Here is a 22384-nt window from a genome sequence, read left to right as displayed (position 1 = left end):
GATCAGATGCATCACAACGTACAGTGAAACCACTCATGAGACACGTGCTGTAGTATGGCCTTTTTTAAAAATGTGTTTATGTTTAAGTTACAAAAGAAAATCAAGTTCTATTTGCATGTTTCCCTTGTTGCTAAATTGCAAACTTCTCAAGTGGACTTTCAGACTTGTGATTGTTAGAAAGAGAGAAAGTAAGCTTGATTTTACCTCCTGTATTTCCAGTGAAAGTGCATCCAGTCTGTTTTCTTGTTGACTCCAAGATTATTGTGACAAAGCCTTTCAAGTTTTCCTGCTGTTGCTTAAGTAGTCCTGTGAAAATGCCCTGTTGTTGTCGTAGTTCAATCACCTGCTGTGTCAAAGAGACAAACTCCTTGTCTGCCTTTCGTGGCAGGAAACCACAGCATTTTGAGACTCTCTGCAGATGTCAGTTTCTCTGGGTTTTCCCCCAAATATGTATAACTGATGTGAATGATCCGTGAAGGCACTAGCTAGTGGGTAACAGTCTCAGCCATTTCAGTTAGCAACACATAGCAACAAAAACAGCTTGGACGTAAAAGTTAGCTTTCGGGCAAAACTAGTAGTAATAGTAACTTATAACTAGAAGTAAGTGAACTACAATTCCCAAAGGACTGTTCAACCTTCCTTTCGTATCTGTTCTGTATCTCTGTAATTATCCGAAATAAATTCTCAATGCTGAAAGCTCATGTATGAAATTAATCGACAAAGATGAAAACAAAGGACATTTTTGCTATAATTATAGCTTTAGTTAGTTAAGTTTTTTTTAATTCTCGTTTTTATTTTAGTTTGTTGACGAAAATGTTTTAGTTATTTTGTTTACTATAATAAGTCTGCAACCAACATTGGATAATCTCCATGGCACACAAATTTGCCATGACACAGTGGTTAAGAATCACTGCTCTACAATATTAACCAAACAACAGACTGCAGTGTGTCTAGCTCCACCTTTTAAGTACCTTACCACTAATATTAGTAACTGTTTCACCTATCCCAGGTGCAAACAGTTTCCTTGAAGTAAAATAATTTGTCATATAATGTGCCCCATTAGTGTAGATTTCACCATGATCCTGTTATAGTATAATCCAAATTTGGAGTTTTCGTCATTCCAGAGCATAGTTTTAGAAGCTGAACTTCTAGTCTCTAGTGTGACTGCTTCGTGTGCAAGGTTGTGCTTGTGCGTCTGTCTTTTCTTATCTGTGACAAGGCATTAATCATAATGGAACCCCGTTAGGTAGCGAATATCTCATGGGGGAAAAGAGGGCAGAAGAAAAAAGAAGAGTGACTGTGTGAGAGACATAAAGCGGGATGAGGTACAGCAGCGAGACAAAAAAAAATTGGGAGAGCAAAGATCTACTCAAAGACGCCAAGTTCTTGCACGCACTTTGATCAGGCAGTTGCTGGGACACCAGGCCTGGCAAGAGCCAGGATGCTCCGGATGAGACGCCCCTGGAGAATAGCTGCTGGCCCACCCTATACAGCTCAGTCAAAGGACACGCACGCACGCACACACACACACACACACACACAGAGGACTTGGGCACCCATTATCTTGCAAGATGACGGCAAGGAGGAAAGAGGCCAGAACGTCCTTCCTTTGAGAATATTCACTTCCTGTCCTTCCCTCGCCTCAACTTTTGTTTTCCTTCTTTTTTACCGGCACGTCTCCTGTTCCAGCACTCTCAGGTCTTTGGGGGATTGCGCTGGTGGACCTTGCTCCCAATATGATGAATGTTTTGCCTAAAAATATATTCTGTTCGCAAGCGAGCGAGCGCCGCATCCAGGTGGAAGAACTTACTTCCACTTTGAGAAATCACACTGCTTTTAGGCCACATTTCCATTCCTCTCTCTGCAGGTGAAATCCTACTGCCTTGCATATATGTAGGGTGCATGTGTAAGTGTGTGTGAGTATGCGTATTAGTGTGATAATTTACAGCTTTCCTGGGATGAGTGGATTGTACCATGATTAAATCCGTGACCTTCACCACTGGCACAAGCAATCAGTAGGCGCACAGACTCGCTTACACACGCACACACACATACATATTAACCGCATACTTAACACACAAGTGTCGGGAACACCAACATACAATTAGTGCCAGGTGGATTCTTTTGCATCAGAGGCCAAAGTTATTCTGCTATTTCGCAGACAAATATGCATAAGCGCACTCGCAAGGGCGGGGGTCGGAGGAGGGTGGGAGGAGGTAGGGGGGTTGGTTGTTTGACTCAGACACCCTTATTTTCATTACATGGAATTTTGTGGACTGTAATACTATTACGAGAGAGGAAGTGTGTAATTGTGAGGATCTGAATACTACGTCTACATATGTACAGCGGCTGAAATAAGTATTTATAACGTCACCATTTTTCTCACTAAATATACTTCCAACGGTCTTGGCTTTCCATGCCTTCTTGCACCTCCCTTTCTTCATATGTTCAATACTTTTTCCCCTGTGTCATTTCACATTATTACACACAACTTAATTTCTCATCTTATTTGTTCGACTTTCTTTGTATGTATGGATTACTTGGGTTGTTCCCAACATCTGGTGAAATTTTCAGGTCAATAGCACCTTTGTAAAAATATTTAATGAGAAAATGGCTACGTGTTAAATACTTATTTCAGCCGCTGTATAACAATCCATCCATCCATTTTCTGTACTGCTTATCCTCACTAGGGTCGCAGGCGTGCTGGAGCCTATCCCAGCTGACTTCGGGCGAGAGGCGGGGTACACACTGAACACATATAAACAAACAACCATTCACACTTACATTTACACCTACGGGCAATTTAGAGTCTTCAATTAACCTACTATGCATGTTTTCGGGATGCGGGAAGAAACCGGAGTACCCGGAGAACACCCACACAGGCATGGGGAGAACAAATATGTGGCCAGGACCAAGCAACAGTCATGTCATGTTACTGCCAGAGTCGCTGTGGCTGCGTATTTGTGCCTCCCCAGTAGCCTGAAGAGCTAATGCTCATCCAAGAGGAGTGACAGTCGGGATGCTGTTGGGCTGTGTTTAGTACATTACGACCCCGCGGTTCTCCCGCCTGATGTAAAAAGATCTCACGTAGACCAAATGCCACAATGCATTAAATCAGACACTTGTTTTCGTGTCCGTTCCCATGGGTGCTGCACGACACATCGTATGATCTGTCAGTTTCTCTCGTGCCTCTGCCGCACCACGACTCCTCTAGTTTTTGTGCCCTTGGTTACTTTTTCTAGACAGTTTCAGTCTTCTTTCAGTATGTATATCTCCTTGTATTTATTTAAATTTTTTTGTTATTGCAAGGACTAAACAATATAGTCATGGTATTTGGTAACTAAAGTGGGTTCTCCCTGCCAACCAACAGAGAAAAATAATGACTGTAATTATTAAAATGCATATTAAATTATATCAGAATGAATTTAATTGAGATCATTTAGTATTTTGATGGCAAATCGTATTATGTAATTACATATAATTCAAACCTGATGACATTATATTACATTTAACAGCTGTCATATAATTATGAATTGCGTAATTAACATGACATTTATAAATCACCCTCTATAGATCCTTTCCACAAAGATAGAACTGTATTATATATATTACGATGTAATATTTTGGTGATGTTCTATAGCTACATGGAAGGGGGAAAATGTTCTCACAGTATGATGCACAACACAGCCACACAACCAAAATAATAAACAAATTGTCAAAGGAATATCTCTTTGTATCCGTGTCTGTCTATTCTGAACTGAGCTTTATCATCACTGTAGAATGATCCTAATACTTCATAATATTGTACTTTATACAGAAAATGGATGGATGGATTGATTAAAAAAATATACAGTAATGGGCGGCACGGTGGGCGACTGGTTAGAGCGTCAGCCTCACAGTTCTGAGGTGCGGGGTTCAATCCCCGGCCCCGCCTGTGTGGAGTTTGCATGTTCTCCCCGTGCCTGCGTGGGTTTTCTCAGGACACTCCGGTTTCCTCCCACATCCCAAAAACATGCATACATTGGAGACTCTAAATTGCCCCTAGGTGTGAATGTGAGTGTGAATGGCTGTTTGTTTGTATGTGCCCTGCGATTGGCTGGCAACCAGTTCAGGGTGTACCCCGCCTCCTGCCCGATGATAGCTGGGATAGGCTCCAGCACGCCGCGACCCTAGTGAGGAGAAGCGGCTCAGAAAAGGGATGGATGGATATACAGTAATGACATGAATAGAATTCCAAAGAATTAAACAGTTTACGTAACACTGCATTACTTGAATAGCCATTGTGCTTCTCTCTAGTGTGCCCACCTTGGCCATATGGGGACAGTGTAAGACAGTACGGTACTAATATTAGTCATTATTTTCAGAGGGTCAACAATATATGACTGTGGGTGGACTACTGTTATATTGTCCGACTACATGTGATGCTGCACGACGTGTGTTTAATCCATTGCTTCAAAGGTTATAGTACCGCAACATAGATGCTATTTAGCCTTGAGTTCACTGCCACCCGAAAGCGCTCGTCTCTCAAATCTGCACTCACAAGTCAAAGCAAAAATCACCTGACAAGTTATCAAGGAATCTCTGTAATGGTATCAACAACATTTAGCAGCCATCAGTTATTGCAACATTTGTGGCATTTAAAACTGAATTTCTTTGTCTTTATGTTTGATGTTTCGTGAATGTCATCTGGACCTTTAGTGGCTGCATTGACTCCTCTATTTGTGTTTGCATCTTTCTCCTTGACCCAGCATGCCGACCTGGAACCTACAAGGCCTCGGCCACAGACGCCTACTGCAACAAATGTCCTCCTCACAGCTCGTCTCCTCATGAGCAAGCCACGGAGTGCATTTGCGAGAAAGGCTTTTACCGGGCCGACAGCGATCCACGCTCGATGGCGTGCACACGTGAGTGAGCCCTATGCAGAAAAGTTAACAAATAAATACACACTCACACACATACACACATGGAGATGAAAGTTAATTTCATAGCATGCTGCACCAAACTACGGCTTTAAGTTAGAACTATTGGATTACATTAAATTTAATTAGTTGGTAATGTGTTCTTGTAAGGATTTACAGTGCATGACAGCTTTCCAATTTTATGTTTCGAAATAACCCAAGCGTGCTGTTTCCCTTTTCCTTCGGCTTTGCCTGCTCTACACACCTGAAACACATGAAACACACGCATCCATGCGTGTTAGCTAAGTGTTTGTAGGTCACTGTGTTGTGAGAACATATGAGGCTGATACTCTTATCACAAGCACGTAGGAGATTTCTTGACCTTTCCATCTCACGCACACATACGCGTGCACGCGCACACACATACTGCCAAAGGGTTTAACTTTGTCCGATGAGCAGGGAGGAGAGGACACTACACGCAAAGAGATGGCTTGATAGAAGCATGTGTGAAGAGGAGAGGCGGAAAAGGACAGTGACACAATGACAAAGACTTGGAGAGAAGACGAGCGCGCACCTTCCACACGGAAACACCCCAGAGCGCACACTCACAAGCGCAGACCCATTATCAGGTTATGGTAGATTACACTCATTAATCGTTGTAGCAGGTGAGATGTGACAGGCGTTATCTGCTGGAAATGACTAATGCCTCGTTCAAATATGTATGCTCCCCTAAATGGGAACGAGGAAGGAGCAGGAGAGAGAGGGGAAATTGATCAAATAAGGAGAAAAGGTGACATATAAGTCATGAGGAGACATGTGGAATGACACTTAAGACAGGAGAAAGGAATAGAACAGTCGGGCATTTTAGTGGACGAGCACAGGCACATGATCTCAAATGATTATGACGGACTGTTATGCGTGGCCGACGGAAGTGGGGGATGCGGAAAAGAAAATGACAGAATTAGCAGGATAAATCAGCTTGATCTTCTGACAGATTTATTACAGACAGCTTCAATTATCCCCATCACGGCCTCCTATCGCAGTCGCCGAGCTTTCCGACACTCACTCCCTGCGTCCCTGAGATTCTCACCACTGGGAAGGCTAATCAGGAAAGGCCCAGGCTGCGCCAAGGTTCCCCAGGGCTCAGCTATGACCTGATGACATGTCATCAGACTGTACAGTCATCCACGCTTTAATTTCTATATGCTTGAATTAACGGCTGCACGTTGTGCTGTGAGTAGCCATAATCACTGGACTTCTGCATGAGTCGTTTCCTAATAGAAACGGTCAATATTCAGTTTGAAATGTGATTTCTCCTTGCTGACATTACAAGGTGTGTCAGAAAGGTTCCAGGACTGGTGTCACCAAAGATACTGTATATTTCAAACACAAGCTTTGAGTTTTCTTCCTCAATACGGGCCAGACGATCAACCAGCATGTCGACAAAGACATCCTGTGGTGTTTTCTTCATTCATTGCACGAGAAGAGGCGAATGTTATGGCAGGACAACGCACAAGCTCACAATGCCCTGACCATTTGACAGTCCCGAGCCGAAAAGAACTTTTCCATGCTGGAACAACCTCCTAAATTACCCGACCTGGCTCCCTATTACAAAACAGCAAACAGATTCTTCATGAAGTCATTTAAGCGAATAAAGCAAATAATGTTTCTGTAGGGCCCAATGTATGTGTTGTTGGTTTTTGGGCAGTTTAAAATTGAAATGGTGACAGGTGTGTGTCGACTCCCATATATTATTATTATTTTTATTTGATGTTCATGTACTGATTTAAAAAAAAATCAGGTTACTCACAAGTTACTCTTTACTTTTGAGTAGTTTTTTCATTGAGTACTTTCTTACTCAAGTAAATATTTGGATGACAACTTTTGACAATCATTTCAAAATAAATAAACATAATGAGCCGTATCAACACTAATCCAAAATATATGATACAGGATCTCATTAGTGGCGGCACGATGGATGACTGGTTAGAGCGTCAGCCTCACAGTTCTGAGGACCCGGGTTCAATCCCCGGCCCCGCCTGTGTGGAGTTTGCATGTTCTCCCCGTGCCTGCGTGGGTTTTCTCCGGGCACTCCGGTTTCCTCCCACATCACAAAAATGGATGGAAGGATCTCATTAGTGTACCTAATGTTGTGTCCATTGAGTGATAAACTGCCGTGCTTGCGTTGTAGCGCTCAATACATTTTCAAAGTGCACTGGACTTGTAGGATCATACATCAAGATATGTATTGTTGGTACCTGCAGCTACATGCTCTCAACAGCAGCTTGCTTTCTTATTTGTTTTCTGCCAGAGGTTAAGCACAGAATGTTTTGATATGATCACAAATTTTGCTTCAAGGCGCTTCAGAAATATATATATTTGTTTTGAAACCTAAACTGCTCATGCATTCATGGTCCAGCTCTCATCTGTGATTCACACATACCTGCTTGTCACTAAAGATTGTGGCATCACATTTTGGGTGACTATTAGCATACAACGAAATTACTAGTGCCTCTATCTATGTAAGGAATGTGACAGTGAGCCACAAAACAGCTCAAATGTGAAAATATAACTCAATGAAATGAAGTGTCAACCTTTTAGAATGATTGCAGTCCCACTTTCCAGACTTTGACAAGTGTCATAAATTCACATTTTAAACTGTTGAGACTGAGATTAATATGAAGTCTTCTAAATCAAAAGATATACCTGACTCATAAGAAATTGACTCTCCTGGTGCTTTCTATGGATGAAATGGTCATCAGTGGATTATTTATTCTCCCACGAATCAGCAAGAGCCAACTGAATTGTGGCTTTCAACTATTGTAAGAGTTCACTATAGTATTTCATGCTTAGACTCTTTTTATTATAACCAGCCATCGTCTTTTCAAAGATATTAATGAATAAAATCCCAAATCTCTACCCTCTGGCTGTAGCTACTCAAAAGATTCATTTTTAGTTTATATAATTGACTAATTATAAAAGATTTGGTGTGATCAGTTATAAGCACGAAGATGATAATTGGAGGTACATTTGCAAAGTAAATATCCCATGTGAGTCTGTTTTCACACAAAACAATCTGCAGAAAGTAACTTTAATTACTAGAAAACTCTCAGCATTATTGGGATTAATTGCTGCTGCCTATTTTCTTTACGTTTGTGAAAAGTCCTCATGTTTCTGGAAAATAGTCCAATTTATTTATTTTTATACTCCATATTATATATGATATATTCCATACAATAGGCTCCAGCGCTCCCATGACCCTTGTGAGGTTAAGCGGCTCAGAGAATGGGTGGATGGATGGATATTCCATACATCCGTAAATTTTATAGTTGTTGCATTTTGTGCAGATGGCAGTCCTGAACTACAGTGGTGCCTTGAAATACAAGTGACCTGACGTTGGAGTTTTTCCAGATATGAGGCGTCCATCTGCCTTTTTTTTTTTTTTTTTTTTTTTTTTGCTGTGTTTTATAGATATGAAGGCTGTATGGTGGCAGTGAAGTCCAGTCAGCACAATCTATGACTAGTAGCAGTTTGGCAAATATTAAAGAATTCATCAAAAATGAGGCTTCAAGCTGTTTAATGCCACTCCAAGATGAAGTTTACTGTCAAACTAAACATAAAACAAAGACAATTACAGGTTCTGTATATAAGACAACCAAACAACGTTGCCTTAAGAAAGACCTGTTTAGCTTAATTCTAACAAACAATCCAAAACACCTTTGACATGCTAATGGTTAGCATTGATCATTGCGTTTTTTTTTTTTTTTTTTTTTTTTTTTTTTAAAGTAATGGATATTTGAACACAAATGGATGAAACGCACATGCAGACAGATAATACAACAAGACTCAGAGTCATATACAGCATTATTTATCCTCTATGAAAAATGACTAAGACTACAGCATCTTACTGAGTCACTTATAGGAGTAATAGAAGTACTCTTCTTCTTTGTTTGTGTCTATATGACTGTATTATACTGCCCTGTGGTGGCCAAAGTGGGCACACCATAAGGAGCAGCGTGATGAATTAAATTGCAGCATTAAATCATGTTGCACAAACTTTTTTATTATTTACGTTCTGTTTCATTATTTTATCACTATGATTTTTTAAATTACAATATTATAGAGTGCTGCATTTTCTTCATGAAAGCCCATTCCGGGGGGGTGAGGGATTAATGGCATTTCTATTCATTTAAATGGGGAGATATGATTTGAGTGTTTTGAGTTAGAAACGTCACAGAACACAAACTCATAAATTCAAGGCACCACTTTATTAGTATGATTTCTTACAAAATTCCTTTACTGTTGTCCTTTTACTGCATGTCAACTTTCTATAATTCTTTACTCAGGTCCCCCATCTGGTCCAGAAAACCCAATCTCCACAGTGAACGAGACCTGCGTCACCCTGGAGTGGTCATCCCCTCGAGACACAGGAGGACGCGGGGACATCACTTACAGCCTTCATTGCAGGAAGTGCTCTGGCGAGGGCAAACAGTGTGTACCCTGTGGAAGCAGTGTCCACTTTGTGCCCCGACAATTTGGCCTCTCATCAGCCACTGTCATCGTCACTGACCTGCAGCCAGACTCCAACTACAGTTTCATCATCGAGAGCCAGAACGGCGTGTCAGACTTGAGTCCAGTGCCGAAAGGAAGAGCAGTGATTAATATTACCACATCGCAGACTGGTGAGAGTGTCTTCGTGGTTCACGTGCTACCCTTTTGTATTCGCTTGTTGCGCTGTGGTTCACATTGCTGACTTTTGTTCTGTTTGCTCATACGCATTTCTCCAACAACCAATCCTAATTTCTGTATTTATGTCCACTTCGTGATTCAGAACATTCAAAACAGACCTACCAAAGTCCTTCAGGGCTGAGCCAGTACCACTTACTATTTTTGGCATTTTGTAACAGAATATAGATTTTGCAGTTTGAATTCATTAAGGATATACAACAGAGTGACTTACACCATATGTTCCTAACATTCAAAGGACAATGGGATTGCGTTCCTGCTGCACCTTGGGTCAAACAAACCGCTAGATTTTCGGGGCACTTCCAAGACTTTCCATTTCTTTTCAGACTGGTGTCAGGGTGCATTCACACTGGCATACTTGAGTCCATTTTAAACAATTCCAGTTCATTTTCTGCTTTGATGCTGTTGACTTGGTACGATGTGTGTGAACACGTCATGCCTGTAAATATTCTCATTCATGCAGGTCATTTCATTCTCCAGGCATTGAATCGATTGCAACCGGACTGTTGTGGTTGTCTTAGGTTTCGTCAGTTCATGCTCAAGGCTAGGTAGCACAACACTAGCCTGATCCGACCTTTCCTCAACTTCTAAAACAAACACAACAGTCCCGTTTGCGATCAATTTAATGCCCTGAGAACTCAATGAGCAAGATCGTGTGGAGACGAAGCCGTCTTGTTCTATACAAACTTAGCACTTTGGTTGTGCTGTAGTGATAAATTGATCTATCTCGATCGTCTTCAAAAGGCAAATGAAAAGGCTTTTACTCAGTTCATCAGGTTTGACCCTAAATGGCTTAATTGTGACGGATCTACAGCTAGCAAGTGGTGAAACCGGTGACTTAGCAAACATTGGGTCATCATATGATTGGATTGGTTATGTTATTGTTTATCAAGACGTGAATGCAATCGACCATTTGCTGGTGTACTTTAGTCTCCTGGACTGTCCAAAAAACCCGCACGAAAACTTTGTGGGTTCCGTCAAAGAAAGAAATCCATACAATGGTCGCAGGACTAACTGATGAAACAGGAATTCATCAGGTGCATGTTTAAATAAAGCATGCAAAGAAAAGAGCACTATAAAGATTATTAAAAACATGGAGGCCAAACATTGTCATGTTCTCTTGCTGCTTTGCTACATGTCTTGAATTTGTGCAAGGTAAAATGAAATTCTGCAGTGAAATGTGCCGCCCAGTCTTAGAAAGCGTTGTCTGTACCACACGTCAATAGGTCTTCCGACAGGATAATGTTCTAACTAAGCAACAGCAGAAAAAGTCTCACGAAAAGTAACAGAAAGTGTTCAAGTACAGTGATTGTCACAATGGGTTGTACAAAAATCTTCCTTGTGTCTGTAAGTGCTAAAGAAATTTCAGTTTTGCTCTATGGATAATTTCTTAATCACCTTTTTTCCCTGGTTACTTCCTTGCAACCCAGGAATTTAATCTGTCACTCATCTTTGTAATTGCATGTACTGTACATCTTACTCATTGTGGTGGTGTTGAAAATGTGTGCAACAGAAGGGGATATGACAGGGTGGTTATAACGAATAGACACGTAGGAGGTTGTAACCCTCATTAAGAACCCGACACATGCCACTCTCAGCGTCATGCGCATTCACACCCGCACTCATATCTACTGTACATATATGGCACATATGGCATGTGCCCCAAAGTGGGAAGGGAGTCTAGAAAATGAAAGGGTTTGAGATTTGTATTAATAACTAGTAGATCGTCATCACACACATACTGTATGCTGTTATGGCAAATACATAAAACACCTTGTAAATACTACCATTTGGCATCATTTTATAAGGTGCATGTTTTTTTGTAATGGCACAGTTGGTATCCATGGAATATATCCCTCCTCCCCCACAAACAAATGTTCACCCTTCTTTACCTTCAGTGTGACTCAAGGCTCCTGCCTCACCATCTTATTCTATCTGTCCTTCCCTGCAGTGAGTGTTGTGTTGAAGGAGAGGCGCAGCAAGGACAGCGTGACCTTGGCCTGGCAAGGCCCAGAGAGACCCAAAGGTGCGATAGTGGAGTACGAGGTCATCTACTATGAGAAGGTGAGAGAAAACTTATTTTTAAAGGTGCCCTACCAGTGTATGTTTGCCTGGCATTACTACATACTGTATCACGTTCAATTGTAAAACCTTAGTTTATTAGATTAACCTTGCCACAATATGGAGAACCTTTGGTAAAATGCTTCGAAAATAGTTCTCCTTGGAGGACTGAGTAGGAAAACGATTCAGACTAGAGGGGATGTGAACTCATCTATTTCTTGCCAATGTGTTATTTTTACACCTTTAAACAACGGGTGCTATAATGTGCTGTCAGTCAACAAATGTGGTGACATTTTAATTGTTTACTGGCACTTACTGTATATTCTAGTTGTCCACTTGAACACTATTGGACGGGGCGAGGAAATTTCTGAAACAAAACGTTTCTCTCCTCTTGACTTATTGGTTGTGTGTTTTAGCTTGCGGGCTTGCTCCTCTCCTACAGCTCACAGCATGTCAATTACTCACACATCTGTTGGACAAACCTTGTAAAACATCGTCAAGGTGATGACATTAAGCCTCAGTGCTTGTACGAGTGTGTATGTGCGATGGCATGCATGAGCAATGAAATAGTCTTAATTCATGCTGGAGAGTGTCTTCCATTAGGGAATGAGCTGCCTCTCTGCAGGGCTCCAGCTAACTGACACACTTATACTTTATTCATCCTCCTAGACACGTACACACTTGAACACGCACACACAGACATCTAATGTAGTCATGGACCGAAGAATGGCAAAACTTGATTGCATACTGTCCACAAGTGTAGGCATGATATTTTGCCTTTGTGTCCGAATAGACATGATGAACACATTTCATATCAACAGAGTGCATTGTGTTTCGCCCCAAATTTTAGGTAACATACCACTGTGGTTCATAACCTAAAGAAGGGAGTTAAAATGTCCAAAAGACAAGGTACACTTCAGAACTTTTGACAGTGAAGGACAAAAAAAAACACAATCATCACAACAAACTGAACAGTATTGCTTGATAGAAAAGGGACTTAATGTGGCCCCTGGCAATATTTGAGAGGAGCTTATAAGTTTTTTTTATTTGTTGGTTGGTTAGTAAGTTTTTTAGTTAGCAGGATTGCACAAAACCGACAATATACACCATCAGATTTTGCAGTTACATTTATACCAGACTGCTGATTCTTGATAATGGCATTACGAGAGGGGCAGCAAGGGCAATTGTCATGAAAAGGTTTTATTTTTAACAAATATTGTTAAGACATTTTTCTTGAACATGGCACGTTTTGCTCAAATATAACACTTTTTAGAGTACAAACTTGTCATTACAGTGTGATTACATTAACAAAATAAATCCCATACTACAAAAAAAAAAATAAGAATCATTATTACTGTGATTATATAGTGTGCGTTAGCTAAAGTATTTTAATATAAATCTGTAATCTGTAACAATACAGATGGATATTTTTTTCTCGAAATCATATGAATGTATTTGTCAATGGACGGGAGGGTTGTCCCTTGATTGAGAGTGTCATGTTTTTACCCTGCGTTCGGCGCCCCTGTACAGAAGTACTGTATTGGCACCGATACCCGATACGGGTATCCCAAAAATTGATTGAAGACTCTAAATTGCCCTTAGGTGTGAATGTGAGTGCACATGGTTCTTTGTTTGTGTCTGCCCTGCGATTGGCTGGCAACCAGTTCGGGGTGTACCCCGCGTCACGCCCGAGGATGGCTGGGATGGGCGCCAGCACACCCGCGAATGAGGATAAGCGGGTACAGAAAAATGGATGGATGGATAGTCTTGAAGGAGGTCTTCACTCTACTGAGTGCATTATATCTGCTCCGGATAATATTTATTAATTGCCTCCACTTTCTATTATCTCTACTTCAGAACCAGCGGGAGCAGAACTACACTGTTTTAAAAACTCGATCCAACATGATGACAGTGGACGGGCTTAAACCAGGCACCACCTACGTGTTCCGGGTCAGGGCTCGAACTGACGGTGGATACGGCAGCTATGGTGGAGAAATTGAACTGGAAACGAGCCATGAAGGTACACATTTTGAATTAATTATCTCTGTGCCGCAACCAGTATGACTATTTCACAGTCATGTGTAACGCAAACATGTTCAACCAGAACCAAATTCAAAGAGCAGGTGAGCAAGAAGGACAAAGATGAAGTGCAAATAGTGTGGCTCAATTATATCTCCATGTGGTGATTTGTTCCTGCTGGAGTTTAAAATCAATCCAGTGGATGGATATTAAATAGTTCACTTTTCATCTAAATGGCTTCCTCAGTTCTCTTGTCATCTGGGTTTGCAAGAAGATTTATTCAATAAAAAAGTGAGCTTGTAAGTTCAGAACTATCACGCTTGGAAGTGCTCTCTTAAGAAGCAAACCTGATGACTTCCTAAACTGCTTGTAAACTGCAATCCACGTCACATAAATACATATTTTAAAAACATTTTTAGTACCCTTACGTCAAAAAAGAAAAACCCACAATAGTCACTGAGATAACTTGAAACTGATGAGACTGGAATTTAGACGTGCAACATTTAATTGATTAATTGACAACTAATTGATTACACTGGGGAACAATTAAGAAACAAAATCTGTTGAGTTAGATTTTTATGCTGATTAAAATAAAAATTTTCATTCTGATTCCAAAATTGCAGTCAGTTTTTTTCTAGCACATCAAGTTTACCCTCTAGATACTCTCCAGATAAGCAAAATTCCACTGATTAGCTGTAGTAAGACTTTCCAGTTGATTGTGATTAGACTACAGCTACGTGGCAACTTGTTTGTGCAGTCACAATTGAGACAGTGCGGTGAGAGATGTGTGCAGCTCACAATAAGTCAGTCAGTACTTTCAATATCTGCATACAGAAAGCTATCATAGTAGTAATTAAGAGGATTTGTGCTGGCTTTTCGCTTAACCTTGTAACCATGGGCATACCATTGTAACTTCTATTTCATTTTATGCAGTTTTTTTTTAGTTTTCATAGCATTATTTACATAGATACATACATTTTTTCTATTTTTTAAGAAAATGAGGATCCCATAGTTCAAAAACTTGACGTGATAGAGAAAAACTGAGATCAGTTTTGGATTCCGCACCCAAAAATTTGTGAAAAACAAATGTCAGACCTAACTCAACAAAAATTATGTTCCCCAGTGTTATCAAATTAATTATTATTACTATTATTGTTATTATTACTATTTGCAAAAGTAAAATATTCTCAGATTTCAGAATCTTCTCATATTACTGACAAAACCTGCAACTGAATAAAAATACATTTATTTTGTGCATTTTCTGCACTGTCAATTTAAAATAATGTCGTATTCTTTAAGAAAGGGATGGAAATTTTTTTTTTTTTTTTCTGTCCGACTCATTGAAAAAATAATGGGCTGATTAACTGATAATTAAAATAATCGTTAGTCGCAGCCCTACTGGAATTGGCCAAAATACGACAAGCCACAAAACGTCTGCGAGATTAGACAAAATTGGAGCGTCTCTGAAGGTCATATCAGCGTTATGTTTTCAGAAATAAAAATTAAGTATACAAAGACAAAAACCCTGTAGCTACTGTAAAACATGGAGGCTTAGTTATGTTCTGTTAGGTTCACGTGGTAGTGTGATTGTCTCACAACCCGGAGGTTGTTGGTTTGATCCTGAGCCCCCCGTGACCATGTCGAAGTGTCCTTGAGCAAGATACTGAACCTCCAGTTGATCCTGGTGCTTGCATCATCAGTCGGTGAATAAGGACAATGTTAAAGCTCTTTGAGTACCTTGAAGGTAGAAAAGCACACAATCTTGGTATACTGGAGGGAAATTTGCTGCCAAGTGTTAGCGAGTTGACCTTTGTCACAGGTCAGGGGTACTCCAACAGGATAAAGGCAAAATAACAACAACAAAAATAACGCTAACGAGGTAGGAAGAAGAGAGGAGAATTGGCAGTAAAACAGGCTAAAATCCAAATGTCAGTGGGTAAAATGCAGGGCAAGTGGCTTTTTGCATTTTAGGAGTGAAAAAATAAGTTGAGTCGAGATTGAAACATTTCTACAGGTAGCTACTCTAATTTCTAAGGGTCGGGCATAAGTCTTATTGAGAGTTACTGAAATATTTGGATTTTAGTGACTGCCTCAAAAGGTTATGCAATAAAATATTTAGTTAAGGGTACCATCATTTTTGTCCAGGACAGTTTCATTAGTTTTTCTTTATAAAAAAAAAATATATATATATATATATTGGACAACAAAAAAAGAATGCCAGGTTTTCATTAGTGATTGTTGATTTTTTTTTTTTTTTTTTTTAAATGTGAATTCAATATTACTTTTGTCAGCTTCAAACTATTTTAAAATTGTGATTCCCCCCCCCATTCTTTAACAGAAGGCTACCAACAATTTAGTCCACTTGTAATATCCCTGCCACCGTGTTGTCAAACTCACTTTCCCTCACTTTCCCTTTTGCGAGCTGTCATTTTCTTGTATTGTCACTTCATCATGGGAAAACGATTTCCTTTCAATAATCTGCTCTTCAAAGTGCACATCGATTCTCAGATGGCCGGGCATGGAGGGCTATAAATCTCAATGTATAGCAGTGTGGATATAGCTCGTGCGACATACAGTGGGAACACATTAGCCTACTAATCCCTGAATAATCAATAAATATGCTTCAAAGAAGGCTTTCTGCTACAGCCCTGCAACATGCTGTATATCTGGAAAGCAAACAACAAGAAAATGTTGTTAACATTGTGATTGTGATTTTTGTTTGTTAACATTTCACTGTAAAATTCACACACAAGTTCATTTCAATGCTGTATTACACACACTGGACACTTGATCGTGTACATTTGGGGAGGAAAAAAAAACCTAATGAGGTCAAGATCTTACGTATTATACAACCATTTGTGGTCTTGTGATATAACTTGGTGTGCAGTGGTTCTAACATATTGGAAACACCTCCATGCAGCACAGTGTTAATATTATATCGTGTTTGTTTCCCTAATATAGTGTCAGATGAGTACACATGAGGCCAGTTACACTTCAGTCATACCAATGTCATCAAATCAGATCAGTGGTATTGGTTATTAAAGAATATGTGTGCCAGTAAATGTAAGCGATCGGTAATTGTGCTTACTTGAGGGAATTAATTTGCCAACAGACACATACACACGAAGATACGCCAGATAAACAGGGGTATTTGTTTTAATTAATTGCTCGATCGGTGTGGTGTAGGGGGAAAAAAATTAAATGAAAAAATCGATATGTCCAGAAAGTTCTGGGGAGTAGTCTTGTTATATGCAACACTGGACAGCACCGGGCCGAGTGGGAATTGCTTTCACTTCTTCTCCCTGAGCCTCACAGGCAGGCAATGCAGGAAGTGCTTTTCATCAGGAACATTGCTTACTATTCCATCTCGCTCCCTCGCTCACTTTTATCACTTTGCTGCTGTCTTTTTTTATTTATTCATTCGCAATTGCTCCTACTGGTTTTATTAAATCTGCCATCCTGTCTCTGTTCACTCCCTACAGACGTCTTTGCTATTGGAGACCCGAACCAGACCACCATCCTGGCCATATCCATCTCAGGTGGCGTCGTTCTCCTCATCTTCCTGGTGACATGCTTCGTCGTTAGCGGAAGGTGAGGTCAAACATGCAAGATCATAATGCGATAGAACACAATGTTGCCCTTTCCAACCGAGAGATAAGATTGAAAATAAATTGATCGTCTTGATGTGTAAGAGGTGAGGTGCGTTTCACACTGTCGAGGTTTGCCATGGTCCAATCACATGAAGAGGTACTAACTGCACACGGCCCCCTCGCTCTTTTTTATATTTTGGTCCACAGAAATGGCTCCAACTTTGACATTTAAGACCAACTAAAGGCTGTGTTAGTCTTTCCGTGAAGAACATAGACCCGCTAAGAGTGCCTCTTTTCAGGGTTGATCCCGTGTCTCAAGGAAGGCCACACAGGGGAAGGAGGAGTAAACAAAATAAAAAGAATGCAGACTGGAGAGAGTGGAGAAGATGAAAGGAACTGAATTACAATAGGTTCTTTGGAGTAAGAGGGGGAGGAGTGTTTGGAAAGAAGAGAAAATGATTCGATCAATGATCAATTTACAAAAGAAAATTAACAAAAAGACATTGCTACAACATTTAACATGACAACAAAACTCAGCCAAAAATAGCACTGGACTTCAGGAGAGTTAAATTAAATCCCTTCATGTCCCCAGATCTCCCCAATAAATATATATAAGTCCCCTCTCGTCCTGTAGAAGCAGAATTCCAGTTTCAACCTCACCTTCAGGTTACACTTACTCAAGGCCACAGCAGTCAAGTTAGGGCCAAAGTGCAATTTGTCTCTTTGACTTATATACAATAAATAGCCAACTTGGCTTCCCCAGTTAAAAAAGAGCTACAAATCAAATTCTTCTTCTTTCCTTTGTTCTTGTATTTGGCCCCAACAATAAACATTTAAATGTTAAAAACATTCATAAGAAGTGTAAAGAAAGCTTTTAGTCTCCTAAACTCAACAAAAACATGTTTATCCAAATCACAGAATGGACACTTGTTTACACCTGTCTGACTTTATAGAGATATGAGAAGATGAGGAGCAAATTAAAGGATATAACACAAATTAAAAGGAAAAGGGAGAGAAAGATAATTACTGCAGTTACTCTTTCCAATTCCAATCTTTACAAGAATATGAGGAGATGAGTGTGAGATGTAAGGAAATGTTAAAGTAAGGAACACGAAGAAGAGCATGAGATGAGGAGGAAAAAAAAGAAAGCCAAAGAAGAGCAGATGAGGAGTATGAGGGAAGGAGAGAGCAAGAGATGCAAGGAGAAGGCAGGATGAGGATGAAGGAAAGTAGGAGGAGTTAATCAGAGGCGAGGAAGGAAAAGGAAGACAAGATGAGTGGCTAAGGAGGAAAGGAATACTGTACAGGTAAACCAAAGCAAGTGGAGATGAGGTTAGAAGAGGATGAACGCATCGGGATGAGACAATGATGAAGAGAAGAAAGGAGAGAAAAAGAGGAAGAATAGGTGATGAGAGGCGCAGAAGGAAATCAAAGAAAGGAAGAGATTAAGGAGAAGATGAACGGGTAAAAGAAGGATGAAAACAGGGATGACATTTGTGCCTTACAGTGGTGGTTAAGTAAAAGTTTAACCGATCAGCTCCAACTAGATTAACAACAGGTTAAGAACAACATACACCTGTGCACGCGCACACATGGACACACACTAACGAACACACACTAAAAACATGAGTATTGATTGAGGTGATTGCTTATCAGACGGAGTGGTCTATTCACCATTGAGTCGGAGCGACGTAATCAGGCCAAGACCACACGCACAAACAAGCACACACACACGCACACATTTCACAGATACAGAGCACGTCAACCTTTCTTTTAACCAAAGTGGGAATTATGAGCTTGCGTGCGTGAGACGTAAAAAGCAAGCCGTTAAATGTACCATGTTTTATACACACGTGATGTCACACGCACTCAGAGTCACACTCACACCCGGCTAATAAGCTCTCACAAGTCAGCAGTTGTTAACTGAGTTTTATAGGAGGGTCGATGCACTGACATCAATTTTAGGTCGCTTCCTTTGTCGCTGTCTCCCTCCATCTTCCCGCTGTTTAAACACGGGGGCGCACCGGGGAGGAAGCGGTGTTGATTACTGCTCTCGATTAAACAGCATCTGTGCAGCTGTCAAAGGTTGTGCGCCCGCGTGCATTAGGCGGGGATCGGAGTTGTGTGTTTTATGTCGGGGGAAGGAGGCGGGGATCAAAGCCGCGTCGCTGGGGGGCAAAGAGAAGCGGCAGAGTAGCTTGAATACTGCGATAGACAGAAAGGAAGGAAAGGAGAAGCAGAAGCGGAGGATGAATTCCAATCTGAACTGTATGTGCCAACGGAGAGGTAATCTTGAAGAGGAGCCTGGGGAGGAATGGGAACAAAATGACATGAGAGGGAAACAGGAAGAAGGAATGCGAGATGACAAGTGTGGCTGAGAGATGGGAGAAGAGCGAGAGTTATTCAGATTTTAAGACACCGGATAAGAACTATACGGCAGACATGCTAACCGCACGACCGACGTGCTGCTCGATATGTATTGAACCCACCATAAATCCATGAGCTTATGTGAATATGATTATACAGTGGAACCTGGGTTTTCGTCCGTTCCAAAATGTCTGACTAAAACCGAATCATACAAAAGCTGAAGTAGTATTTCCCATGAGAATGAATAAAAATAATCAACTTAACTCTTTATCTTCAGTGCTGTGCATACTGTACATTGCTGATTGCTCTTTTCTCCCTCTGAATGTGCACATTTCTACAGCAAGGAACAGCAGACTTTCAATGCGTCTGAGTGGGTTGGACTGGACGAGCTGCAATTTGCTGCAAATTGCTGGTTTGAGCATTACGTTTTGAAAACGCAGACCAGGACAGACTCTTGTGTGTTTCTCAAGTGCCAAGTGAAGTTCTTGTAGGCTGAAATGCTGACATTATTAGGCAGACACATGACCGCACATGACATAGCGATTCTTTTTTTGTAGTCCATCCATTTATCTCTAAGGTAAATATAGATTTCTGCCACATAAATGAGTCACTGCGTGGGTCTGGGACCATGGTGACTGTGTGCGGTCATGTGATTGTTCGGCTTTGTTTGATTGGTGAAATGGAGTCAAATGTCACAAGTACTTATGTTGGATTGGTGAAACATAGTCATGTGACACAAATCTCTCGAACAAACTAAAATGGAACGCCCAAGCAAGAATAAACCTCATTCATCCATCCATTTTCTGAGCCGCTTCTCCTCACTAGGGTCGCGGGCGTGCTGGAGTCTATCCCAGCTATCGTCGGGCAGGAGGCGGGGAACACCCCAAACTGGTTGCCAGCCAATCGCAGGGCACATACAAACAAACAACCATTCGCACTCACATTCACACTTATGGGTAATTTAGAGTCTCCAATTCATGCATGTTTTTGGGATGTGGGAGGAAACCTGAGTGCCCGGAGAAAACCCACACAGGCACAGGGAGAACATGCAAACTCCACACAGGCGGGGCCGGGGATTGAACCCCGGTCCTCAGAACTGTGAGGCTGACGCTCTAACCAGTATTGTAAAAATTTGTAAATTAAAATACAAGTAGCAAGTGGATAGTAGCTCAATGGAATGGATTCAAAGTACCGTTTGTTCTTGACAAAAAATATTACATTAAATAACTAAAACTAAAAAGTTTACGGAATAAGAAATAACGGAATAAATGTAGCTCGTTACTACCCACCTCCATTTTTAGGTTATTGTTCCAGCATGAGGGGAAATATTAAAAACTGTCAAAAGCTCTTCAGATGCTGTGCGGCTCTGACAAATCACACCAGTTACACTTGTGTGGGTGCCATTATTGCTCTGCAAGCGCAGGCGTGGAAGTATGTGTTTGTGTGAGAAGTTGCCACTTTTGTCGTCCTGAGGGGGGCTTTGGCAAGCTGGCAGGTGTGATTGGTGGGTGGCGAGCGAGCGACTGCCATAACCATGAATTCACCAGATGGCCTTTGACTCTGTGTGTGCTACCCCGCACCCTCTAGGTCCTCACTTTATTTCGCTCCTCGTTAAACATGTTACAGCTTCTGCCTGGCAACATCTGTGTGTGCCTCCCGTCTAGTGTGCCGTCTAATGACTCGACAGTCGTCTTTGTCTTTAAATGTCGGGATGGTTTGTTTTCCTGACACACTGCTTTGTGTTAACTATGGCCAAATGTGTTGATTACATTTGTTGGTAGGATTGGCAGAGGTGAGAAGTAATCACACTCTGTACTTAAGCAGAAGTACAAATTATTGTGTAAAAAAATACGGGTGCTAGTCTTCACAAATTAAACTCCTGTACCTGTACTAAAAGTCAAAAAGTACAGACTCTGAAATGTACTTAAGTAAAAAAAAGTATTTTTTTTTTTTTTTTGCATTCAACTATACATGACAGTAGTTCTCAAACATTTGACTCCAAGTACCACCTAAAATATACTTAGCTTTACAAGTACCACCATAATGACCAACATTGAAATACAGTTGCGTAAATGTATTTTACTTAAAGGTTAAAAACAAATGAACTGTAACTGTAATTTATCTTCCTTCATTTTCTTGCCATCATTGATAAGATATTTTCATTCTTTGTAATTTGTTGAGATTTATTTTATGTTTTAAATGTATTTTATTTTATTTGTATTTAATTCAAGGATTTTTACGCGTATGACCGGTGGTACCTGTACCACACTTCGAGAATGACTGACATATAATATTTGTTAATAATGCAAAATCAGCTAATGATCAACTGAAAAAAAGAATATACATACATATATCTGTTTTCAAATATAGGGAGTAAGAGTAACAAGGTGTTACTAAAATACACATAGTACAGATATCTGAAAAATCTACTTAGGTGCAGGATTTGCTTTTCGTATTTCCCACCACTGAGGATTGAAAGAAAAAGTCAAAGAAATACACAATATGGATGTAGGTTTATTGTAGGAACATGTCCTTTGCACCTAAAGGAAGTGGAAAAGGGAAAAAAACATGCGGTTGGTCCTTGTGATTCCTTGTGATCACAAATAGTGTGGTAATATCGCTATGTTTTAGCACAGTTTTAGCACATTGTGTCAATGCCGATGTTTGCGCGGGTAAGATCTTTTACCTCCACAGCATCTGTTG

The 22384-nt window shown here is 40.6% G+C and overlaps 1 protein-coding gene across 1 annotated transcript in view; it reads left to right on the top strand.

Annotated features, from left to right (window-relative positions):
• Positions 1–22384, top strand: part of epha4b (eph receptor A4b) — a 123278-nt gene that overhangs the window by 58501 nt on the left and 42393 nt on the right. Inside the window, exons 6-10 of the mRNA XM_061695319.1 lie at positions 4749–4904; positions 9245–9580; positions 11596–11708; positions 13563–13725; positions 17207–17315. Of these exons, the coding sequence (XP_061551303.1) occupies positions 4749–4904; positions 9245–9580; positions 11596–11708; positions 13563–13725; positions 17207–17315 (877 nt within the window). The remainder of the gene's footprint in view (positions 1–4748; positions 4905–9244; positions 9581–11595; positions 11709–13562; positions 13726–17206; positions 17316–22384) is intronic.

This window comes from Phycodurus eques, chromosome 13 (assembly GCF_024500275.1).
Source record: "Phycodurus eques isolate BA_2022a chromosome 13, UOR_Pequ_1.1, whole genome shotgun sequence".
Classification (NCBI taxonomy): Eukaryota; Metazoa; Chordata; class Actinopteri; order Syngnathiformes; family Syngnathidae; genus Phycodurus; species Phycodurus eques.
The sequence above is the reverse complement of the archived record's forward strand: the minus strand, read 5'-3'. Positions and strand labels throughout refer to the sequence as shown.